A 23,964-nucleotide genomic window follows, 5' to 3' on the forward strand; every position below is an offset into this window, starting at 1 on the left:
TACATATCAAGAGCAATGAAAACGTTCCTGTTCCAATCTTCCGGTTGTCATCAGAAGCCAAAACAACCTTGTTTGACTGGGTTGCATCAGAAGTTAAGTTTCCTGATGGTTATGTTTCAAATCTGTCAAGATGTGTTGAACGAGGTCAAAAGTTCTCCGGAATGAAGAGTCATGATTGTCATGTGTTTATGCAACGACTACTTCCATTTGCTTTTGCCGAGCTCCTTCCAGCAAATGTCCATGAAGCACTTGCAGGTAATTATAATTTTATAATATATATACATATGTTATGAAATGTTATTAATTTGATTACTTTTGAAATATACAGCTATGAGAGCATTTTTCAGAGATCTTAGCACACGTACGTTCAAGGAAGAAGTCATCGAACAACTTCATCAGAACATTCCGATCATATTGTGCAACCTGGAGAAGATATTTCCTCCTTCATTTTTTGACGTCATGGAGCATCTAGTTGTCCACCTACCGTATGAAGCATTGCTTCGTGGACCTGTTCACAACGGATGGATGTGTCCGTATGAGCGACAGATGAAACATTTGAAGGGGAAAGCAAGAAATCTTGCAAAGGTGGAAGGTTCAATAGTTGCGGGGAGTTTGACAGCCGAAACATCTAACTTCACATCATACTACTTTGCTCCAACTGTTCGTACGAGAAAAAGAGTTCCTAGAAGATATGATGATGGTGGAGTACCGACATCATATCCAATTGATGGTGTTCCTGACATTTTCTGCCAAATTGCATAGTTTGGTGGTAAAATGAAAGAAGTATGGTGGTCATGTGAAGAGGATAAACATAGTGCCCACACTTATATTCTGCTCAACTGCAAGGATGCAGTGACTCGTTACTTTGAAAGGTAAATATTTTTGTGAATGTTAATTATATGAATTGAAGTTAATTATGTATGACTTGATTATTTGTTTAATTTGCAGCATGTTTGTATCTCAAGTTGAAGAAGCAATACCAGGAATATCTGCAACTGATGTGGACACACGTAAAGATAAACACTTTGTCAAGTGGTTAAAATCACAGGTACGTAATATATCTCATACATTGATTAATTAAGTAAGTGTTTTGATACTTCAATATTAATTAAGAATATCTGCTTTTCGCAGGTTGATTATGACAATCCTTATTATCCCGTATGGTTTCACGAATTGGTTCAAGGTCCAGTTGCAAAGGTCACCACATCACTTATGTATTTCACACGAGGATTTACCTTTCATATATACGAGTATGGGAGACATCGGGCAACGAGTAACTACGAAATATGTGTGAAAGGTGAAACAGACTTTTACGGGATCTTGCAGGAGATTATTGAAGCGGAATTTTCGGGGTTATTGAAGCTAAAATGCGTCCTCTTCAAATGTGAATGGTTCGATCCTGTTGTGAACCGAGGGATTTGGTATAACAAATTTGGTGTTGTGGATGTCAATTTTGGAGAAGATACAACAAATTTGAGCCTTTCATTTTAGCTTCACAAGCCGAGAAAGTTAGCTTCCTTCCTTATCCTCGGCTTCGAACTTTCGGGATAAACTGGTTAGCTGCTATCAAAATTACACCTCGTGGGCGCATTGTCGCTGGAGAAGAACCGCCCTTGCAAGAAGAAGACGCTATCAATGAAGTTGAGGTACCAGAACAACCAACTGATGAAATCCTTTTGATCGACCCGCAAAACTTTCAATATGAAGATATTCCCGAAGATGCGACAGATGAAGCACGTGAAGACGAGTTCGAGAGAAGCGACGATGATGATTGTAATGATAGTGATGAGAACGAAAACGATTTAGAGTGATGTAATATTGATGAGAACGAAAACGATTTAGAGTGAAGTAATATATGTAACAAATGTTGTATTTCTCTATTGTAACGTATGTTTAAAGAAATATTGTTTTTTTACCATCTTAATGTATGTGTAACAAATGTTGTTTTATATAATATGTATTTCTTTAGTTTTTAAAAATTTATTTGGAGTTTTAGGGTTTTAGAGTTTAAGTTGGAGAAAGAGCAAGAAGTAGTAGAGTTAAGCGTTGTAAAATCATTTTAAAAATAACACGGGCATGGTAACTTCGTCGTAAATGGTTAAATCGATTCCAGGTAACTTCGTCGTAAACGGAAAAAGACGGGCCTGGTAACTTTGTCATAAACGGAAAAGCCTGGTAAATCGATTCGACGTAATTTCGTCGTAAATGGAAAAAGACGGACCTGGTAACTTCGTCATAAACGGAAAAACCTGGTAAATCGATTCGACGTAATTTCATCGTAATCAGACGCGGGCCTGGTAACTTCGTCGTAAATGGAAAAACGTGGACCTGGTAACTTCGTCGTAATATTACGTCGCGTTTACGACAAAATGTTTTCTATATATTGAGACGCCGCTGCCTCGTTCATTCCTCCCAAATTCCTTTGCTGTCCCTCTAAGGTACACTCCCTTTCCTGTTCTATTTTTTTAAAAAGTTAGTTTAGGTGATTAATTAGTTAGGTAATTAGTTTAGGTGATTAGTTAGGTAATTTGTTTAGGTGATTAGTTAGGTGACGGAATACTATAGTTTAGGTGATTAGTTAGGTAACAAAATAATTTTTAATTATGTCTTAATTGATTAAATTTATTTTAATTTTTTTTAGATGGCTCCGAGGAGGAAATCAACAGTACCTACTTATGCCCAGTTGTTTGGCGATGGTTCCGGTACATCTTCTTCCGGTCCATCGTCTTCCGATGCAGTTCCAGACTCTCAGACTTCTCAGAGAGTTTCTTCGAGTCCTCCTCTTCCACCGCAGATGCCTCCACCTCCTCCTCCAGCGGCTGCACCTCAGCATGTCCCAGAATGTGCAGTTCATCCGGATTTGCGTGTGCCTTCATATGCTCCATTCGCGAGATATATGGTGGAGGATTTACTTGCCCAGCCTGGACGGGAGGGTTTGGATGTTCTAGACCCCGATAGACCCCGAGGAACTTATTGGTAAGTTATTAATTTTTATTACATTAAAATTTAAATTATTTTTATTTTCTAATGGTTAAATTGTTTTTTTTCAGGTTTGGGGCTAACAACCGTGTTAGCCGGAGCGTTTCGGCGACGATTAAGGGTTACTACGATGGGGCATATCCGAACTGGAGCAAGACACCAAATCACGTTAAGATCACTTGGTTTAAATGTTTTGCGGTAAGATTTTTAAATTTAATTAAATTTTCACTTTTAAACATATATATATATATATATATATATATATATATTTTTAAATATATTATTAATTGTAATTTTTTCAAAATTTTTGTGTTTCAGCAAAAGTGGCATTGGACTTTGGGAATCACCGAGAGGGTGAAGGCGAAATTCGTTGCAAAGGCAAAGATCCGCCTCTGCAACACAGTCTCCGATTGGAAGGACAAGTGGGAGATCTACGGGTATGAGGGAAAGCCCACTGAGGTCACGAAGGATGTGTGGGATGGCCTCATCGCCTATTGGGAGCACCCCTCTTCGATCAAAAAGGCCAATTCGTGCTCGGCTTCTCGAAGGACGAAGGATAAAGATGGTCATTTGCCCATGCTTCACAGAACCGGACCAAAACCTCATGCTTGAGTCCGTCTAGAAGCTGTAAGTTTTGTTTTTAATATTTATTTTAAAGTTTTCAATTAATTTAAATTTTAATATTTAATTTATTTTTTTTGTAGTTAGAGAAGACGGGAGTCTTACCATCTCTGTCTGAGCTATTCAAGATGACTCACGCCACATCCGACCGAGTTTTTGTGGATCCTGCATCTGAGAAACTCTTCCATGCAGTGGCTACTCGGATTGAAGAACGGGAGACGCAACTAACCCAGCAGTCTCCCGATGGATTACCCGTCACATTGACCACCGAAGAGGCCGACAGAATTTTCGAAGAGGTACAACTTAAAATTTGTGTTTACATTATTTTTAATATTTTAACATAATTAACTATATTAATATATGTTTTAATTTTATAGGTGGCTCCTAAAAAGAAGGGACGAACAGTCAGCATAGGCTCTGTTAACGAAGTTGCAAGGACAACTTCGTCATACACTTCGAGACGGGATGAAGAGACTTCTCAGATGAAAGCTCGAATGGATAGCCAGCAGGTTCGTTTAGACTCTCTTAAGGATCTGCTAGACGTGATGGCGGTGGGAAACCCGACTATGCAGAGAATGTTGAGTGAGAGACGAGCCGCTCTTGGGTTGCCAGTACGAGATCCCGAAGAGTCCGATCCAAGCCGTCAACAGCCGAGCAACCCCACCAACTACTTCGAAGATATGTAGTTTTTTTTATATTTCTGTTTGTACTATGAATTTAAATATTATTGTTTGACTTTTAAATGCCTTTTTAAAATATGTTTTTCAATTTCATATTTCGTTTTAAAATTTAAAATATTTAAATTCCGAATATTAAATATAAATTAAAATTTATTATATACTAATTAATAATAATATAATAAGAATCGATGTAAACTCCTCGTAAACATTACATGGAGTTTACATCGAATGTTTACGAGTGATTAACATCGAAAGACTTACGAGGGTTTTACATCGAAATGTTTACGAGTGATTTACAACGAAAGTATTTATGTGTGCTTTACATTGAAATCATTACGTGGGCTTTACCACGAAATCTTACGTGTCGTTTACGACGAATTCTTTCCCTGCGATTTACGAGGAATATATTTCGTTGTAAATGTAACGAGTCGTTTACGACGAAACCTCTGTTACGACAGACGTTTAACAACGAAACGTCTTTCGAAGTTAATTAGTCGTAACACCTGTTTACGACGAATTTACAACGAATACTGCCCTCTTAAAAATACGTTTTATTGCAGTGTGTGTTGAGTCAATTATATAAGGACTGATAAGATTTTAAGAATTCCAGGGACGTATTCAATTTAACAAGTCATTAGCATTGCCAAACATAGTTTCGTTTTTTTAATTGCCAAATATAGTTTAACACTATATGAAGCTTGTGAACTTCTTTGTCTTGTTAGTTAAATTCGCATTTTGTTTCATCACGGATCCTAAGTAATTACTTATTTAGATTTTATTTGAGCACCAGAAAACAAATAATTTAAACATCTAATAAATTAGTATGACTTAAGAAAATTGTTAATTCACACATAATTATGAGTGTCGTTCCCTGATTTTTCATACATTAAAAGATTATGAAAATTTCTACTATTACCTAATGAATATATAATAGTTTATTTCCTTAAATAATATGTTAAACAACAGGATTAAGTTTTAAACTCTTCAGAAATTTTTATTGTAAATACAATACGCATTTGTATGGAACAAAATGTAAATGTTAAATTTCAATATTTGTTATGAAATAGGAGTAGTATGTACTATTATTCTCCAAGTTTAAAATAAATGTCGGTTTGTTTTAAATCATATATTGTTTGTGTTTTGAAAAAAAGAACATGATTTAAGAAAACCATGCAAAAGTTTGGTCTTTAATCCATAATTTCTCCATCTGAAATAAAAATATATAGTCTCTTGCATTACCATTTGGCCACTACTTTTGGTTTGTTTTATGTTTTAAATTGGTCTTTTAAGTAATATTTTATTTTCATCTTTATGATTTTAGTCTATTAACTAACTAAACAAAACAAAATTCCATAACATCTTAAAAATAAATATAATAATACTATATATTTTTATTTTACCTAGAAAAATTAAACGGATGAAATAACAATCTTCTGAATGGCAAAACAAAGTATTATTCTTTGTGTTTATATTTGATTTGATGGTAACCATCTCAAACTGAAATCTCAAAAAAGTAGATATGGTTCTAAAATTTCATGTCACCACTAGCATTCAGAAATCAATACTATAATATAGCAACATTTAGCTATTATTAGTCCTTTTTATCATTTCCTCCTTTTGGGGTATTGCACGTCCATTTGTTGATTAATGGTGAAGGAAAGTGGGAGGGTACTTTTTGGATGATAAGGATGCAACACATACTTCTCTTTTGTTTTTGTGAATTTCTAAATATATATTTGTTTCTTGAAGGGAAACAAAGTATAATTTAAAGATGCAGAAAATCTGTTCTTTTCAAAATTTCTATTTTGAAGATTTAGTTTAAAGATATAGTTTAAAGATTTAGTCAAAAAAAAAGTTATATTGTAATATTTTATATACATATTGCCACAAAAATATTACACTGAAAATTGCAATAAAAAAAAACAACGTTACGTCTTCATTTTTTTTTTTTTTTTTTTTGAAAATTGGCTTTCAAAATTAAGAGCAAAAATAAAAAACGTTTACAAGACCATTAAGGTCTTAAGTGAGCAATACCCAATAGTGAAACTAATAGTTTAGAACTTTCTTTAGCCCTAAGCCCAGTAAGCCCATTTGATGGAGAAAGGTTAACGACTTCTGGTATTTTCCAGCGGAACAGAGATGATCGACGATCATATAGAGGAGAGCAGTCGCAAGTGAGACGGATGAGAGATGAGGCTTCATGCAAGACGGAACCATGTCTGCATCATACTAGAAGATAGGCGTGGGTTCGATTCTCTGAAACTTTGAATCATGTTTCTGATTTGTAAATCTACAACCCGGAAGAGGCGATCAGCAGAACGAAAAGAGTTGGAATGCAGTCTGGCGTTCCTTTCATTCCAGGTCCAGTATATTGTTGACTGCCATGCCAGTAGGGTGAGTAATCGAAGTGCCCTTGAAGCTCTACTAGTTGGTAAAGTAATCATCTGATTAAGCGCGTCGGGCCAGTTGCGTGAGGGTGTAAGGGAGCATCTTCTGGAGCTTTTCAACCACAAGTTATAGGCAAATTCACACTCAAAATAGAGATGATTACGAGTTTCGGGGAAGCTGTTACACAGTAAGCAGACAGGCGGAACCTGAAGGCCCCAACGTAGAAGACGATCCCGTGTTGGGCAGCGATCCAAAACTACTAGCCAAGTGTGAAAATTATGTCGGGGAATTCCGTAGGAGGTCCACACCGCAGTCGCCCAATTTACCTCATCATGCGCCCGTCTCAGGTAATGATACACTTCACCAGTAGAGAACTTGCTAGAGATCCTTCCTTCTATCTCCCATTCAAAGTAGTCTGGCTCAGTTGTGAGGTTGACTGTAGTTAAATGTGCTTGAAGTTGTAGCTGTTGCTCTGATCTTGCAGGTGGAAGACGCCATGATCCATTACGGAATAGTGAGGCCACTGTTGCTTGTTGAGGAATGCCTAACCTTGATGATTGAGCGTTCAGCAGTGTAGCAACATTTCCTAGGGGGGACCAGTTGTCATGCCAAAATCTAGCAGATAGTCCATTCTCCAATCGCAGTTTAATCAATGGGTAGACAACATCTTTAAGTTTGAGGATCTTGTTTGCGAGCCAAGAGAATGAAACCTTTGGCTTTGTAGTCCAGTAGTTGTGGATCGATCCCTTGAGTACAACTTCTCTGAACCAAGCCACCCACATTGATCCTGATCTAAAGAACAGAAGCCACACTAGTTTCAGACAGCATGCTTTGTTCCATGTATGAAGATCCTTCACGCCGAGACCTCCTTGCTGTGTTGTTAGGACCACTGTCTCCCATGCGACCCTAGCAGTGTTATGGCTATCAATATCACCTCTCCAAAGGAACACACTGCAGAGGGAATTTATTCTAGCAATAATGTTTTCTATCCTGTTCATCTTTCTTCATTTTTACACTAACCCTCTTTCATTATTTTTTATTTCTTGTCTAATTACCATTCACACAAAAAGTGTTGGATTACTTGCACAATTGCCACACTAGTACGAATATCTTACTAGTCAAAAACAAAGCTCTCGTCATTTCATAAACTCACCAACTCTTGTAATTGGTATACAAATTCTTAAGTAAATACAATGTCTAATCTTTAGTTACAGGCTAATACATATGGTTTGTGTTCAAAAGTCTTAGAAAGAATACACATTAGCTTGCGAAAGATGTTGGTGATATACTTCACGTGTTCAAAAGTCTTAGAAAGAATACACATTAGCTTGAGAAAGATGTTTGTGATATACTTTCAGCTGTGGTTCGCCATTCTCTTTTTTTTTTTTTTGGACGACCGCCATTCTCTTCTTTAACTGTTGAAACCACCTTTAAAAAAAGCAACTCTAGGGCTTTTGGTCTCTTTAAATCAATGTTAGCGGTTATATCTTGACTAAACTCAAGTGAACTGAAGACTATTCATGAATTGGGTAAATATGAAATCAAGATTTCACTTAGATTTCAAGTTTGTTAATGGGACTGAAGTGGTCCTTTCTGCAAGTGATACTTTAGAGACAAACCCACATTATTTAAAGATTGTCATGCAAATGTAACATAGACGTAGGTTTTTCTTTTTAACAATACATAGGCGCAGATTTAAACTAGTGTCATCAGAAGATTGTCGATGGTGTTGAGTTTAGTAACTCAACAAGGCAATTAATTTAAAACGTGTAAACAATTAGTTATAGACTTTGTACATGTTTCAAGATCACTGTGATTGATTCTCATATAATGTCAATTTTCCTATTTTGCTTGGTGATACATGTTTATGGATCTCAGAGACGAATTGGGACACATAATCCTTTACTCCTACAATATTATTTTCCTACTTTTTGTTTTTTCTTTTCTTTTCATTTACATAACTTACATAAGATGGAAATTGAAAAACTATTTTGGCACAAAAATATGTAATTTTTTTTAACTTAATTTAATTTTTATCTAGGCATAACTCAAAATCTGAAGAAAACCAACATAGTTCAGAGCAGGATAATTAGATGGTGTTTTACTTGACTTAAAAAAAATTCAATTTATATGTCTTCAATTTCTCCTTGGATAAATTCTAACGAGTAGATTTTGTTTAGACCCAAGACTATTTTTGAACTCGGGGTAACTCATAATCAATAATCACAAGTCAAAACTGTTAGAATACAAAAAACAAATCCGATGATATTCTTGTAACTGGATTTCATACTTAAATGATTCATTAAACTTCTACTGCTAAGTATATTTGTAAAAGCATATATCAATCTAATTTTCATTTTTGTTATTGCCCATTAGTCTGGAAATTTATTTAACTCATTTTTCTCTTCAGGTTTTGTCGCGTACCTGGAGTATTAATTTACGTCGTCACGCCCGATTTGATATCAATTTAAATACGTTATCCCCAATTCCCCCGCCGTGAGAAGTAGTTGTGTTGTGCGAATCGGTTTGAACTTTGAAGTAGTCCACCCAAAGAGCAATAATTGCAATGCTCGTAACTTTGACCTATTTTGTCCTATTGCGGTTTTGATTATTTTTTGCCATGTTTAAATACATTATTATTATATTTGATAAAAAAAAATACATTATTATTATTATTATTATTATTATTATTGAGCAAGAAATAAATTATTATTTCTCTCTCACTTTCCAGCATAGAAACTAGACTTATACAAGTTTTCGACAGAAAGTATATTCCCTCTCTTTTTCAGAAGATGTATATTTTAAAATTTTCACACTTATTAAAAAACATATAAGATTATAATTACCAATACATTAATTTCTGTAATTAATTATTTTCCACAATTTTTAACCAATAGAACTTTAATAAACACATTATGTTTTTTGAAGTTTACAATTAATTTAAAAATGTATATTATTGAAACAATTTTTTTTCTAAAATATGGATCTTTTTGAAACAGAGGGAGTATAAAATATATAACAAGTATATTTAAAGCAAATATTATTTTTTGGGTTTAAAGAATTTTCTAGCAGTGTCTTGAGTTTATTTTTACTTCTAATCTAAATATATACTTCCTCCGTTTCTGAATAAGTGTCATTTTGACATTTTTCACACATATCAAGAAAGTGGTTGAAATATATGTAAGTTGTTATTAATTACACATCTCCGACCATTAATATTTGAAATAAATAAAATTATTTATAAAATCAATGCAGTTTGCAATTAATTTTCAGCTGAAAATAAGTATAATTTGCGTTAGAATTGTAAAGTGACACTTTTTGTGTAACAAAAAAAAATTGTTAGAATGACACTTATTATGAAACAGATGGAGTATATCCTATTTTTTTTTTTTTTGTCTCAAAGCTGTTATAAAATATTAACCTTTTGCTTACAAAATCATTGATTAATTCGCATTTGATAGATCTAACCTGCAGTGTACAAGATCATTGGATAAAATATAATCTGCAACATCCAGGACCTTGTTATTCTTGGAATTTACAATTAATCTCCGAAAATTGATCAAAAACCAGCAACTACAACATTTCTTCACACTCTAGTTTTTTTAAAAATACATTCTCTTTTTTTTTTTGGTCAACCAGTCTGGAGAATATAAACGTTATCTTTAGTTTGCAAGGAGGTTTGTCTTTGTCATAACCGTACGTACTAAGTAAAATATTTCCACCAATCTTACTATATATTTAGAACTACGTATTGAAACCCAAGTCTTATTTTAACTACAGCTTTTTAGCTCATTGTGGACTTTCGAACTGATGATATACCTTTTTTTATTTTGGTATGACTGATGATATACTTTCTGCGTGTGTATAGATGACTTTCGCTACAGCCAACGTTTGATCCTTGAACTTCTACCGTTTCCAATGGAAGTGCTTAGAATCCCGTTGACGCATATCCGAATAAATACCTTTCCTGTTAACAAATTCGTTTTACCGGAACAACGAATCCGAATATATGAATATATATAAAGGTTTATATATGAAAGTCTTTTATAAAAAGAAAAAAAATCTGTTTCAAAAGTAGTTTATGGTGGTTTCACGAAGAAACGAATTGGACGACATATTATTCAAAAGGTTTGCGAAACTATCACTTTTCATATAAACTAAAAAGAACAAAAAAAACTACTACTTTCAAAGTAGCGATTCATATCCTATGAGTTCCCCTAAATTGACATGATAAACGAAAAAGGTGTTACGTTTCAGGAATATTATTAGAAAAACAAAGAATAAATAAACATTTAACAAAAACAAAGAGAGTTTTAATCAACAAAAACATCAAGAGTTTTCTCATTTTGCCAACAATTTCAAGAGTTTTATTACTTCAGGAAAATAAAATAGTAAGGTTAACAAATATTTAATAGCTGATGGTTCGCTCTAATCACTGCAAGAAAACATATTTTTTACTAGGGCAGTATTCGTTGTAAATTCGTTGTAAACGGGGTGTTACGACGAATTAACCTCGAAAGACGTTTCGTTGTTAAACGTCCGTCGTAACGGAGGTTTCGTCGTAAACGACTCGTTACGTTTATGACGAAATATATTCCTCGTAAAACGCAGGGAAAGAATTAGTCGTAAACGACACGTAAGATTTCGTGGTGAAGCCCACGTAATGATTTCAATGTAAAGCACACGTAAATACACTACAAGAAAAATGGTCTTTCTTAGCGTAAGGAAACAGCTATTAAATGTCTTTGTTAGCGTTATTGAAACCGCTATGTCTGCCCGAGCTATAATAGGTCCCCCCTATATTATAGCATTGTTTGATATGCTATCGTAGTTTTACAATATGATAGCTTTTTTATGGATTGCTATTACTGAGTGATATTTATAATAGCATGGACATAGGATGCTATATATTCTATACGATAGCAAAGTTTACAAGTTATTATATATATTTTTATGGCGCAATTCACCATTGTGGTTTGCAATATGATAGCAATTTTGTTAATGCTATATTTTCGATATCGTAGCAGTAATTTTGTGTCATAGTATTTGTTGTTATTTATGTGGTAACCTGTTCCTATTCGATTGAAAATCTCATAACCTGCCACATTCATTGATGCAGACACAAGTTCCAAAATACAAAGTCTTAATCCGAACAACAACAAGTTAGCTAGAACATAACCCAGACAACAAGTCTCAATCCAAACTAGAACACAATAACATCCAAGTAGAGTGAGTAGAATAGTACATTACACATGATAGACGTCTTAACACAAGATCACCTTCTCCTTTGGCCATGCAATGCATGAGCCAATTGCATCTCACAAACACTCGATCTCAGAAGATGGACGCCAAACCTCTGCGAAAGTTACCTTCACCACATCAATCCAGACTTTAACTGCATTTGGTCCCAAGGGAACAAAGTGAACAGTCTGTTCTGGGTTGTCTGATGCCCAACGTCCTTCTGCAACCACCTGCTTGTTCCCGCCAATGGACATCAACTTGCACTTCTGGTTCTCTTTTGGAGCAACATCCTTTTGACAATGACGCTACAATGTATTCAAGACAAACCATTTTATGTCAATGAAATATATAACAACAAACGGACAGCTACTACGAACTTTACCTGAGATCTTCGAAGAGGAGATGCAACTTGAGTTTTCTTCGGAGTAGCTTTTGGAGGTTGTTGCACTGGAGACTTAGAAACTGGTGACGAAGCAGAAAATGTGTGCCCTGGAGATTTGCTTGTAGCAGTCGATGCTTTAGGAGATGTGGGTCGTGTTGAATTTGTTGTGTTTTCAAACACACACTTACTTGCAGGCCATGCTACAAAGTGCTTAACAGAGTCCCGAAGGTATGTCATTTCTGTCTAGGTCTGCACAGAAATGTGTCAGGTTCATGCACCACATCTACAAATACTTTCACTGCATTTGGTCCGAGAGGGAGACGATTAACCAATGCTTTTGGTTCTTGACACTGCCAACGGCCTTCAGCAACAACTTCGTCAGTAGTTGTCCAAGGTGATAGGAATTTGCATTTGTTCACAGAATATGCCGTTGGGCTCTAGCAGACACAAGCATATGTTAATGATCACAACAACTCAGACAAAGAACAACAAAGTAAACTGTAAAAACTTGCTTCTTGATTACTCATCTTACCCTAAGAGGAATATCTTCATAATACATCGACTGGTCTGAAATAATGCAATTATTGGCAGACCATGCAACCATCTCGCCAACCGCTTGCTCAACAATACACATACCGGTTGCAGGCCTCCATAAAAAAGCATCGGACTTGATTGCAGTTTCAACCAATACTTTAACAACAAGATGACCTAAGGGGATGTCATTCACAAAGTCTTCCGGTTCAGATGAAATAACACGACCCTCAGCAACTTTTTCATCAGAACCAGACCAATCAACCAACACACACTTAGGGTGTGCGCTTTTGTTAACACTCTACATAAATATATTTTAAAACATGTCAGTGCATTACTTACTTCACAATTACTAACCAATTATTGTGAAGATGTAAATTACTTACTCTTGCTCTTGCAGTAGCTGAGTTTTCACCTATCTCAGGTTCTTGCTGTAACATAAATGCATGTAAGTAATCAGCTCATAACTAACATCCAAGAATATAAACATGCTTAGTATAACTAACCTGTCTCTTCATCCTAGCAAGTTCAGATTGCAACTCGTTAACCTGGTTCATCAAACCAAGGTGCTTCTCTTCCATTTCAGCCATAAATTGTTTCTTCACTTGAAAACAAGCTAACTTCGTCTTCCCAATGTTTCTTCCCATCGCCCTCAAGTGACCAGGATTGTCAGGTCCTAATAGTACTGAAAGCGGATCCACACTAAGGTTTGTTGAATTAGAATTAGCACCGTGATCAACAATCTCAGCTGCCTTTTTCTGTCAACAGAAAATATGTTACTAAGCATATAGTTATATCTTTGAAGCACCAAAAAAAACTACTTACAAACTTCTCCGCAGCTAGCATATTGACTGGTGTTCCATCTTTTTTTGTACGTGACTTGACCCACACTTTAAGCCTACTCACTTTCGATACTCCACCACTCTCTTGTTTCTGATGAAAACATGACATCAGATGTGAAAAAGGTAGTAAGTGAAGAAAAAGTAAATAGATAAGGTGAAGAAATGTACCATATCCTCCGCTAGCCTAACCATTCCTCTACGGCTACAAGTGTGAGGAATTTGTTTGCTCCTCCTCTCCTTGTATTTATCACTCAATACCTTAAAGTCTGAACTGGTTTTGCAGTTGACAAATTTTCGCCACTCCACTGGATTAACATTCTTTGGTCTCAGATTCATCCTCTCTTGGTTAGTAGATTTGCCTCTGATCTGCGTGACAAGTCTTGATTTTGACGCCCTCCATAAACATCCCATTTGCTTCAACACAGCATTCTTCTGATAGTCTTCATCAAGCTTAAACCTTGCCTACAATCACAAATATACCAAATTAATTACAGATATCGATACAGAACCATCAAATGTGAAAATGTAATAGGAGAAAGTCACCTGAACAGATTTCCAAAGAACAGTTTTAACTTCCTCACTGATTTTCCTCCAATCATCAAATGTGACAGGTACATGTTCCCGCACTAGTGGACCTAGGTATGAAGACAGCTTCACTGATCCTTCACCAACAGGATCTCCAAAATCATTGAACTCCACTCTTTCTCTAGCATTTGGATCTCTGGCGATGTGCTTCATCTTGGTTGGACCTCGGTGTTTCTTCTGCTTAGGCTGAACTTCACTCAATTCCACCTCTCCTTCAGGCTCTTCTTCCTGCTCGTTAACGTCAGTCTCCACAGCCCTGTTAGCCTCTTCCGGCTCTTCCTGCTCGTTAACGTCAGTCTCCACAGCCCTGTTAGCCTCTTCCGGCTCTTCCTGCTCGTTAGCAGCTGCAGTTTCTTCATTTTCTCGAAGCTCTTCATGCTCCTTCTCAGCGACAGGCTCCTGATCTTTTTCAGAATCATGCTGCGGTTGACATTCTATAGTACCAATAAATTCTACTTCCACATCAGACTTCTTCTTCCTGCCCCTCTTTGTGATCTTCGTGTCTTTGTTGGTGACCTTACTAGTATGCGCATTCTTTTTCATTCTTGTAGTCTTTGGACGACCCATTTAATTCACCTGAAACAAATTACACATTAGTTAGTACAAGATACAAAAAGAACTATGAAACTACATCAGTCATCACAAAAAAGAATACACAAGAGTCAAGCATCAAACAAGACACATATCACAGAAGACCTCACAAAAGAACACAAAACAGTCAAGCATCAAACAAGACACATATCACATGCATCACACATATATGCCTTCACAATCAACTCGGGCATTGTGAGCTTCATCTATTTCAACATCCATATCAATGATTGATGGCAATGGTCCAATATCTATGTTGACATCTTCTTCTTCTGTTTCATTGTATCTTCTTGATGGACCTCTTAGGACAACATACCAGCAGGATGTATCATCCTCCCTTGAGTAAAACACTTGTTTTGCCTGAGAAGCTAATATGTATGGATCCCTATTAAAGGAAACTTGAGACTGATTCAAGTTAACAAGTGTGTACCCATCTTCCACCTTAACTCCGTTTCCTCGTACTGCCCATTGACACCTGAATAGAGGGACGTAAAAGACATTATAGTCCAACAAGATAATCTCTGTAACTCTCCCATAGTATGATACCAAATCGACGACTTGTGAAGTGTCTTTTGCACTCGCTCTACACATTGCAGTAGCCTCATAAAATACTCCACTGTTTTGGCTCATCCTCTGAACTGAGTGTGTGTGAAAGCGTTGTCCGTTCACTATGTAGCCTGTATATGACCTTGCAGTACTACATGGACCATATGCCAACCATTTTAGAGTCTCTCCATGTGTTTCAGAATCCACTTTTATCTAGCAAAAAGTATAAGCAATTGTCAGAATAGAAGAACAATTAATTTAGAAACGCAACAACTGTTATAAACTTGCCTGCTCTTTTAACCAAGAAGCAAAATTCAGGGTATGTGTACTCCAAAATATGTTGCATCACGTCTACATCTTGCATTTGTGTCTTGTAGAAATTGTAGATGCATGCTTGTGACACAAAAAACAAATGTTTCAGTTCCTACGTAGCTTATAGGTTACGAAGTTAAAAAATGCAGTCACTTACTCAACATAAGGGTCAACAACAGATGTGTTCTGTAGGACAGCAAGGTGGGCTGTTTTCTTCTCCATTTCAGAGAGGTTAATTGATTTTGGTGCCGATATTGGACGTCCCTCTAGGATTGTCTGGCTCTCATAGTCAGCATTCCTATCTAATTTCTCCTCCACATTGGTTGTCTTTTTAAGAAACGCACTGCAGAACTGCATGCACTCTTCTGCAAGATAGGACTCAGCAATACAACCCTCTGGCCTCGCAGTGTTTCTAACATAGTCTTTCAGGATCTTCATGTGTCTACATAGAGTAAAAAAAGTTTTAGTCACAGTCTAGAGATTTTAAAATTTAAATATAGTATAAGTTACCTCTCAAATGGATACATCCAGCGAAAATGGACTGGACCACATAGTTTAGCTTCCCTTCCAAGATGAACTGTCAAATGAACCATTATGTCGAAGAAGCTTGGAGGAAAAAATCTCTCAAACATACAGAGAGTTTCCACAACTTCTGCTTCCATTTTTGAAATCTGCTCTACATCTATTACTCGCTGGCATAACCGGTTGAAGAATGCACACATCCGTAATATTGCTAGTCTCGGGCCTTTAGGTAATAATCCTCTAACTGCAACCGGGAGTAACTGTTGCATCAGCACATGATAATCATGTGATTTGAGACCTGATACCTTACACTCTTCTACTGAAACACCCCTAGATATGTTTGAACAATATCCATCAGGTCCTTTAAAATCAGAAAGTCGCTTGCAGAATACTTTCTTCTCACTCTTCGACAAAGACCAAGGTGCTGCTGGTAGGTAAGTCCTTTTCCCTTTGGCCCTCGGGTGCAGATCCTTTCTAATACCAAGATGTTCCAGATCCTTACGTGTATTGAGACCATCCTTCGAATTCCCACAGTGAAGTAACGTTGAGACAATGCTCTTTGCCACATTTCGCTCAATGTGCATTACGTCCAAATTATGCCTCACGGGTAGTTCCTAAATATCAATACAAAAGAAGCAAAACTGTGAGAGTCTTAAAGATAATAATATACAAGGAATATTGTGTGTTCAATATAAGACTTACCTCCCAATAAGGAAGTTGAAAGAAGATTGATCTTTTTTTCCATCTTGACAACTCCTCCTCATCAACTTCATCTTCTTCCTCTGCCTCAGATTCACTGGAAACGTCCTCAATATCACAGTCTTCTTCAACACTCACTGTTCTTTTCCTCTTCGTTCTACCTTCTCTAAAATTCCCAAAGTTGTTAACAAAGTGCTTCAGGTTATTGGAAATGTCATGACCAGATAGTATCCTAGACTTTCTCCCGTGTTCAGCGTGTCCATCAAACCAAGCCTTCTTCGACCTATATCTATGCGTTGGTGGGAGACCCTTTCTATGAGACATATACACATGCTTCCTACATAACTTCAGCCACATACTATCAGTGTGTTTCCCGCACACAGGACAACCCATTTTTCCTTTCACTTTGCATCCAGCTAGATTTCCATAGGCTAGGAAATCACTAATAGTCCAGAGCAGCATTGCCTTCATTGTAAATGCAGTGTTACTCACAACATCATATGTTGACTCTCCTTTGCTCCACAACTGATTTAAATCCTCTATTAATGGCTCTAAGTAGACATCAATACTATTACCAGGCTGTTGTGGACCAGGAATGAGCAGTGTTAGCATGATATTCTCCTTCTTCATACATAGGTTAGGAGGCAAATTGTAGTTAACTAACAGCACAGGCCAACAACTGTACTTACTGCTCTGCATGTTGAAAGGATTAAATCCATCCGTAGAGAGTCCCAGCCGTATATTCCTTTCCTCAGCGGCAAATGTGGGATACTTGTCATTCATCTGTTTCCATGTCACAGAATCTACGGGATGCCTTAGTTTCCCATCGCTGCTCTGGTTAGTAGAATGCCACCTTAGGTTTCTGGCCATTTCTTCAGACCTAAACATCCTCTTTAGCCGTGGGATTATTGGAAAGTATCTTAATACTTTCTGTGGGACACCTTTCTTGATCTCACCAGTGTGCTGGTTAATCTTCCATCTTGAGGCCTTACATTTAGGACAACTGTCGAGCTTCTTCAACTTCTTTCTGAACAGGCAGCAATCATTAACACACGCATGAATCTTCTCATAACCCATATCAAAAGACTTCAAGAACTTCTTAACTTCGTACAGTGATGTATGCAACACGTTATCCTCTGGTAACATCTCCGGCAACGTCTCAAGTAGATCATCGAAGCTCTTGTCAGACCAGCCATTCTTAGTCTTCAGCCTAAACAATGACACGATGGCTGATAACTTGCTATGGTTTGCGCAGCTTGGATATAATGGGGTTTCAGCATCTGCAATCTTTGCCAAGAACTCATCTTCTTTCATGTCTTCTCCCTCTGCCATCTCACAGAAGTCACGTTCAGTAGCTAACTCTTCATCTAAATTCTCAACAGCTCTGTACAACCCAACAATCTCTTCATTCCACTGCTTCTCTTTCATCTCGCCTTCAGCCACAGAGTATACTTCTCCATGATGATACCAGTCCTTACGCTGCTTGTACACCTCATCCATTCCCCTTCTAACCAGATGATCGACTATATCTGCAGCTGAATGCCGATCTACATTCCGACAGTCTGTGCAAGGGCAGATAATGAACTTATCAGCTCCATCACCCGCAGACACAGCTTGGACAAAGTCCCATGCACCCTTCTCATAAGCAGGATCAACTCTGCAGTTATAACATAACAAAACAGAACAATTCATTAAACACTCAAATCCCCTACTGAGTACCAATATTAGATCAATATATGTTGATTTCTTACCTTGACAGATGAACCCACGCCTTCTCCAACATTGTTTGATCTATACTTCTTTAAAACCATTAGAACGAGTAAAATGGTCACAGAATACACAAATTCTAAATAACCAACAAGTAAAATGGTCACAGGAAATAGAAACCAACGAGAGTAAAGTAGCCAACGAGAGTCAAACAAATGAAGCTAAATTCTGGAAAAAATTAACAACACTCAGTAAAGTAGTCAACGAGAGTCAAACAAATGAGAATCATGTTATGACTAAGCAAAGACTAAAACAAATCAGAAGCATGTAATGACTAAGCCGAGACTAAAACAAACCATAAACATGTACTAAAGCCACGGGAATTAAACAATTTAAATCAGAATCAAACATATCATAATAAAAGAAATGAGAATCATGGGAAACTGAGATATCGAAGAAAATAAACCTCTTCGGTTCGAATCGACTTGAGCTGGAGAGTACCACAGGTTACAGACGACAAAATCGAGCTTCAAGGTCTCGGCAGAGAGTTTCGGTTGTGGGAGAGAGGGGTTAGGGTTTTCGAGAGAGAGAGAGAGAGCTGGAGAGTATCACAGGTTACAGAACACGAAATCGAGCTTCAAGGTGTCGACGGAGAGTTTCGGTTGTGGGAGAAAGGGGTTAGGGTTTTCGAGAGAGAGAGAGAGCTGGAGAGTATCACAGGTTACAGAACACAGAATCGAGCTTCAAGGTGTCGACGGAGAGATTTGGGTGTGGGAGAAAGGGGTAGGGTTTTCTCGACTGAGAGAGAGAGAGTTACTCATTTTTTTTTAATTTAGTTGTCGACAATCATTTTTTTTATCCTTATGTATCCTAAGTGTTACAGTAAAGAGGGAATAGATTTAGTATTTCCCGGTTCTCAAATTTTCACTAAGTATAAGCGGTACGCGTGCTTTTCTATTCCCCCTTTGTGAATTTTTCCCGACAGCATTAAGTTAATGCTATCAATATGTCCCAAAATCGAAAAAATTATCTACCATTGCAGTTTGAAAATCCGTGCTATCCCGCTATGCTATAAAAGGCCAAATTTCTTGTAGTGATACTTTCGTTGTAAATCACTCGTAAACATTTCAGTGTAAAACCCTCGTAAATCTTTCGATGTTAATCACTCGTAAACATTCGATGTAAACTCCATGTAATGTTTACGAGGAGTTTACATCGATTCTTATTATATTATTATTAATTAGTATATAATAAATTTTAATTTATATTTAATATTCGTAATTTAAAATATTTTAAATTTTAAAACGAAATATGAAATTGAAAAACATATTTTAAAAAGGCATTTAAAAGTCATACAATAATATTTAAATTCATAATACAAACAGAAATATATAAAAAACTACATATCCTCAAAGTAGTTGGTGGGGTTGCTCGGCTGTTGACGGTTTGGATTGGACTCTTCGGAATCTCGTACTGGCAACCCAAGAGCGGCTCGTCTCTCACTCAACATTCATTGCATAGTCGAGTTTTCCACCGCCATCACGTCTAGCAGATCCTCAAGAGAGTCTAAACGAACCTGCTGGCTATCCATTCGAGCTTTCATCTGAGAAGTCTCTTCATCCCATCTCGAAGTGTATGACGAAGTTGCCCTTGCAACTTTGTTAACAGAGCAAATGCCGACTGTCCGTCCCTTCTTTTTAGGATCCACCTATAAAATTAAAACATATATTAATATAGTTAATTATGTTAAGATATTAAAAATAATGTAAATTTTTTTTTTAAGTTGTACCTCTTCGAAGATTCTGTCAGCCTCTTCGGTGGTCAATCTGACAGGTAATCCATCGGGAGACTGCTGGGTTAGTTGCGTCTCCCGTTCTTCAATCCAAGTAGCTACTGCATGGAAGAGTTTCTCAGATGCAGGATCCACAAAAACTCTGTCGGATGTGGTGTGAGTCATCTTGAATAGCTCAGACAGAGATGGTAAGTCTCCCGTCTTCTCTAACTTCAAAAAAAAATTAAATTAAATATTAAAATTTAAATTAATTGAAAATTTTAAAATAAATATTAAAAACAAAACTTGCAGCTTCTAGACGGACTCATGCATGAGGTTTTTGTCCGGTTCTGTGAAGCATGGGCAAATGACCATCTTTATCCTTCGTCCTTCGAGAAGCCAAGCACGAATTGACCTTTTTGATCGAAGAGGGGTGCTCTCAATAGGCGATGAGGTCATCCCACACATCCTTCGTGAGCTCAGTGGGCTTTCCCTCATACCCGTAGATCTCCCACTTGTCCTTCCAATCGGAGACTGTATTGCAGAGGCGGATCTTTCCCTTTGCAACGAATTTCGCCTCCACCCTCTCGGTGATTCCGAAAGACCAATGCCACTTTTGCTGAAACACAAAATTTTTGAAAAAATTACAATTAATAATAAATATTAAAAAAAAAATACATATATATTTAAAAGTGAAAATTTAATTAAATTTAAAAATCTTACCGCAAAACATTTAAACCAAGTGATCTTAACGTGATTTGGTGTCTTGCTCCAGTTCGGATATGCCCCGTCGTAGTAACCCTTAATCGTCGCCGAAACGCTCCGGCTAACACGGTTGTTAGCCCCAAACCTGAAAAAAAACAATTTAACCGTTAGAAAATAAAAATAATTTAAATTTTAATGTAATAAAAATTAATAACTTACCAATAAATTCCTCGGGGTCTATCGGGGTCTAGAACATCCAAACCCTCCCGTCCAGGCTGGCCTGGCAAGAAAATCCTCCACCGTATATCTCGCGAATGGAGCATATGAAGGCACACACAAATCCGGATGAACTGCACCTTCTGGGACAGGCTGAGGTGCAGCCGCTGGAGGAGGAGGTGGAGGCATCTGCGGTGGAAGAGGAGGACTCGAAGAAACTCTCTGAGAAGTCTATGAGTCTGGAACAGCAACGGAAGACGATGAACCGGAAGAAGATGTACCGGAACCATCGCCAAACAACTGGGCATAAGTAGGTGCTGCTGGTTTTCTCCTAGGAGCCATCTAAAAAAAAATTAAAATAAATTTAATCAATTACGACATAATTAAAAAATTATTTCGTTACCTAACTAATCACCTAAACTATAGTATTCCGTCACCTAACTAATCACCTAAACTAATTACCTAACTAATCACCTAAACTAATTACCTAACTAATTAATCACCTAAACTAACTTTAAAAAAAATAGAAGAGAAAAGAGAGTGTACCTTAGAGGGAGAGCAAAGGAATTTGGGAGGAATGAACGAGGCAGCCTCGCTCTCGGCGTCTCAATATATAGAAAACGTTTCGTCGTAAACGCGACGTAATATTACGACGAAGTTACCAGGCCCGCGTTATTCCATTTACGACGAAGTTACCAGGCTCGCGTTTTTCCAGTTACAACGAAGTTACCGGGCCCGCGTCTGTTTACGACGAAATTACGTCGAATCGATTTACCAGGCTTTTCCGTTTACGACGAAGTTACCAGGCCCGTCTTTTTCCATTTACGACGAAATTACGTCGAATCGATTTACCAGGCTTTTCCGTTTACGACGAAGTTACCAGGCCCATCTTTTTTCATTTACGACGAAATTACGTGGAATAACCATTTACGACGAAGTTACTATGCCCGTGTTATTTTTACTACGATTTTACAACGCTTAACCCTAAACACCGAGAATAAAATCCCTAAACCCCAAAGTCACATATCATCTAACATCATATCTTCTTCTCTACTACTTCTTGCTCTTTCTCCAACTTAAACTCTAAAACTCTAAAACTCCAAATAAATTAAAACTAAAGAAATACATATTATATAAAACAACATTTGTTACACATATATTAAGATGGTAAAAAAACAATATTTCTTTAAACATACGTTTAAATAGAGAAATACAACATTTGTTACATATATTACATCACTCTATATCGTTTTCGTTCTCATCAATATTACATCACTCTAAATCATTTTCGTTCTCATCACTATCATTACAATCATCATCGTCGATTCTCTCGAACTCGTCTTCACGTGCTTCATCTGTCACATCTTTGGAAATATCTTCATATTGAAAGTTTTGCGGGTTGATCAAAAGGATTTCATCAGTTGGTTGTTCTGGTACCTCAACTTCATTGATAGCGTCTTCTTCTTGCAAGGGCGGTTCTTCTCCAGCGACAATGCGTCCACGAGGTGTAATTTTGATAGCAGCTAACCAGTTTATCCCGGAAGTTCGAAGCCGAGGATAAGGAAGGAAGCTAACTTGCTCGGCTTGTGAAGCTAAAATGAAAGGCTCAAATTTGTTGTATCTTCTCCCAAAATTGACATCCACAACACCAAATTTGTTATTCCGAATCCCTCGGTTCACAACAGGATCGAACCATTCACATTTGAAGAGGACGCATTTTAGCTTCAATAACCCCGGAAATTCCGCTTCAATAATCTCCTGCAAGATCCCGTAAAAGTCTGTTTCACCTTTTACACATATTCTGTAGTTATTTGTTGCCCGATGTCTCCCATACTCGTATGTGTGAAAGGTAAATCCTCGTGTGAAATACATAGGTGATGTGGTGACCTTTGAAACTGGACCTTGAACCAATTCGTGAAACCATACGGGATAATAAGGATCGTCATAATCAACCTGCAAAAAGCAGATATTCTTAATTAATATTGAAGTATCAAAACACTTACTTAATTAATCAATGTATGAGATATATTACGTACTTGTGATTTTAACCACTTGACAAAGTGCTTATCTTTACGTGTGTCCACATCAGTTGCAGATATTCCTGGTATTGCTTCTTCAACTTGAGATACAAACATGCTGCAAATTAAACAAATAATCAAGTCATACATAATTAACTTCAATTCTTATAATTAACATTCACAAAAATATTTACCTTTCAAAGTAACGGGTCACTGCATCCTCGCAGTTGAGCAGAATATAAGTGTGGGCACTATGTTTATCCTCTTCACATGACCACCATACTTCTTTCGTTTTACCACCAAACCGTGCAATTTCGCATAAAATGTCAGGAACACCATCAATTGGATATGATGTCGGTACTCCACCATCATCATATCTTCTAGGAACTCTTTTTCTCGTACGAACAGTTGGAGCAAAGTAGTATGATGTGAAGTTAGATGTTTCGGCTGTCAAACTCCCCGCAACTATTGAACCTTCCACCTTTGCAAGATTTCTTGCTTTCCCTTTCAAATGTTTCATCTGTCGCTCATACGGATACATCCATCCGTTGTGAATAGGTCCACGAAGCAATGCTTCATACGGTAGGTGGACAACTAGATACTCCATGACGTCAAAATGAAGGAGGAA

At 37.0% G+C, this 23,964-nt stretch overlaps 2 protein-coding genes across 2 annotated transcripts; both read right to left on the reverse strand.

Annotated features, from left to right (window-relative positions):
• Positions 1–6,728: 6,728 nt before the first annotated feature.
• LOC106413011 lies at positions 6,729–7,666 on the reverse strand. Its single transcript, XM_013853860.2, has 2 exons — positions 6,995–7,666; positions 6,729–6,779 (listed from the first exon to the last, which is right to left on the reverse strand). Exons 1-2 carry the CDS (start codon positions 7,664–7,666, stop codon positions 6,729–6,731), a joined length of 723 nt encoding a protein of 240 aa, XP_013709314.2.
• Positions 7,667–14,999: 7,333 nt separating this feature from the next.
• Positions 15,000–18,702, reverse strand: LOC125587137. Its single transcript, XM_048757299.1, has 5 exons — positions 18,671–18,702; positions 16,923–18,576; positions 16,209–16,834; positions 15,856–16,140; positions 15,000–15,315 (listed from the first exon to the last, which is right to left on the reverse strand). The coding sequence occupies exons 1-5, from the start codon at positions 18,700–18,702 to the stop codon at positions 15,000–15,002; spliced, it is 2,913 nt and encodes a 970-aa protein (XP_048613256.1).
• Positions 18,703–23,964: the final 5,262 nt, after the last annotated feature.

This window comes from Brassica napus, chromosome C5, assembly GCF_020379485.1.
Source record: "Brassica napus cultivar Da-Ae chromosome C5, Da-Ae, whole genome shotgun sequence".
NCBI lineage: Eukaryota > Viridiplantae > Streptophyta > Magnoliopsida > Brassicales > Brassicaceae > Brassica > Brassica napus.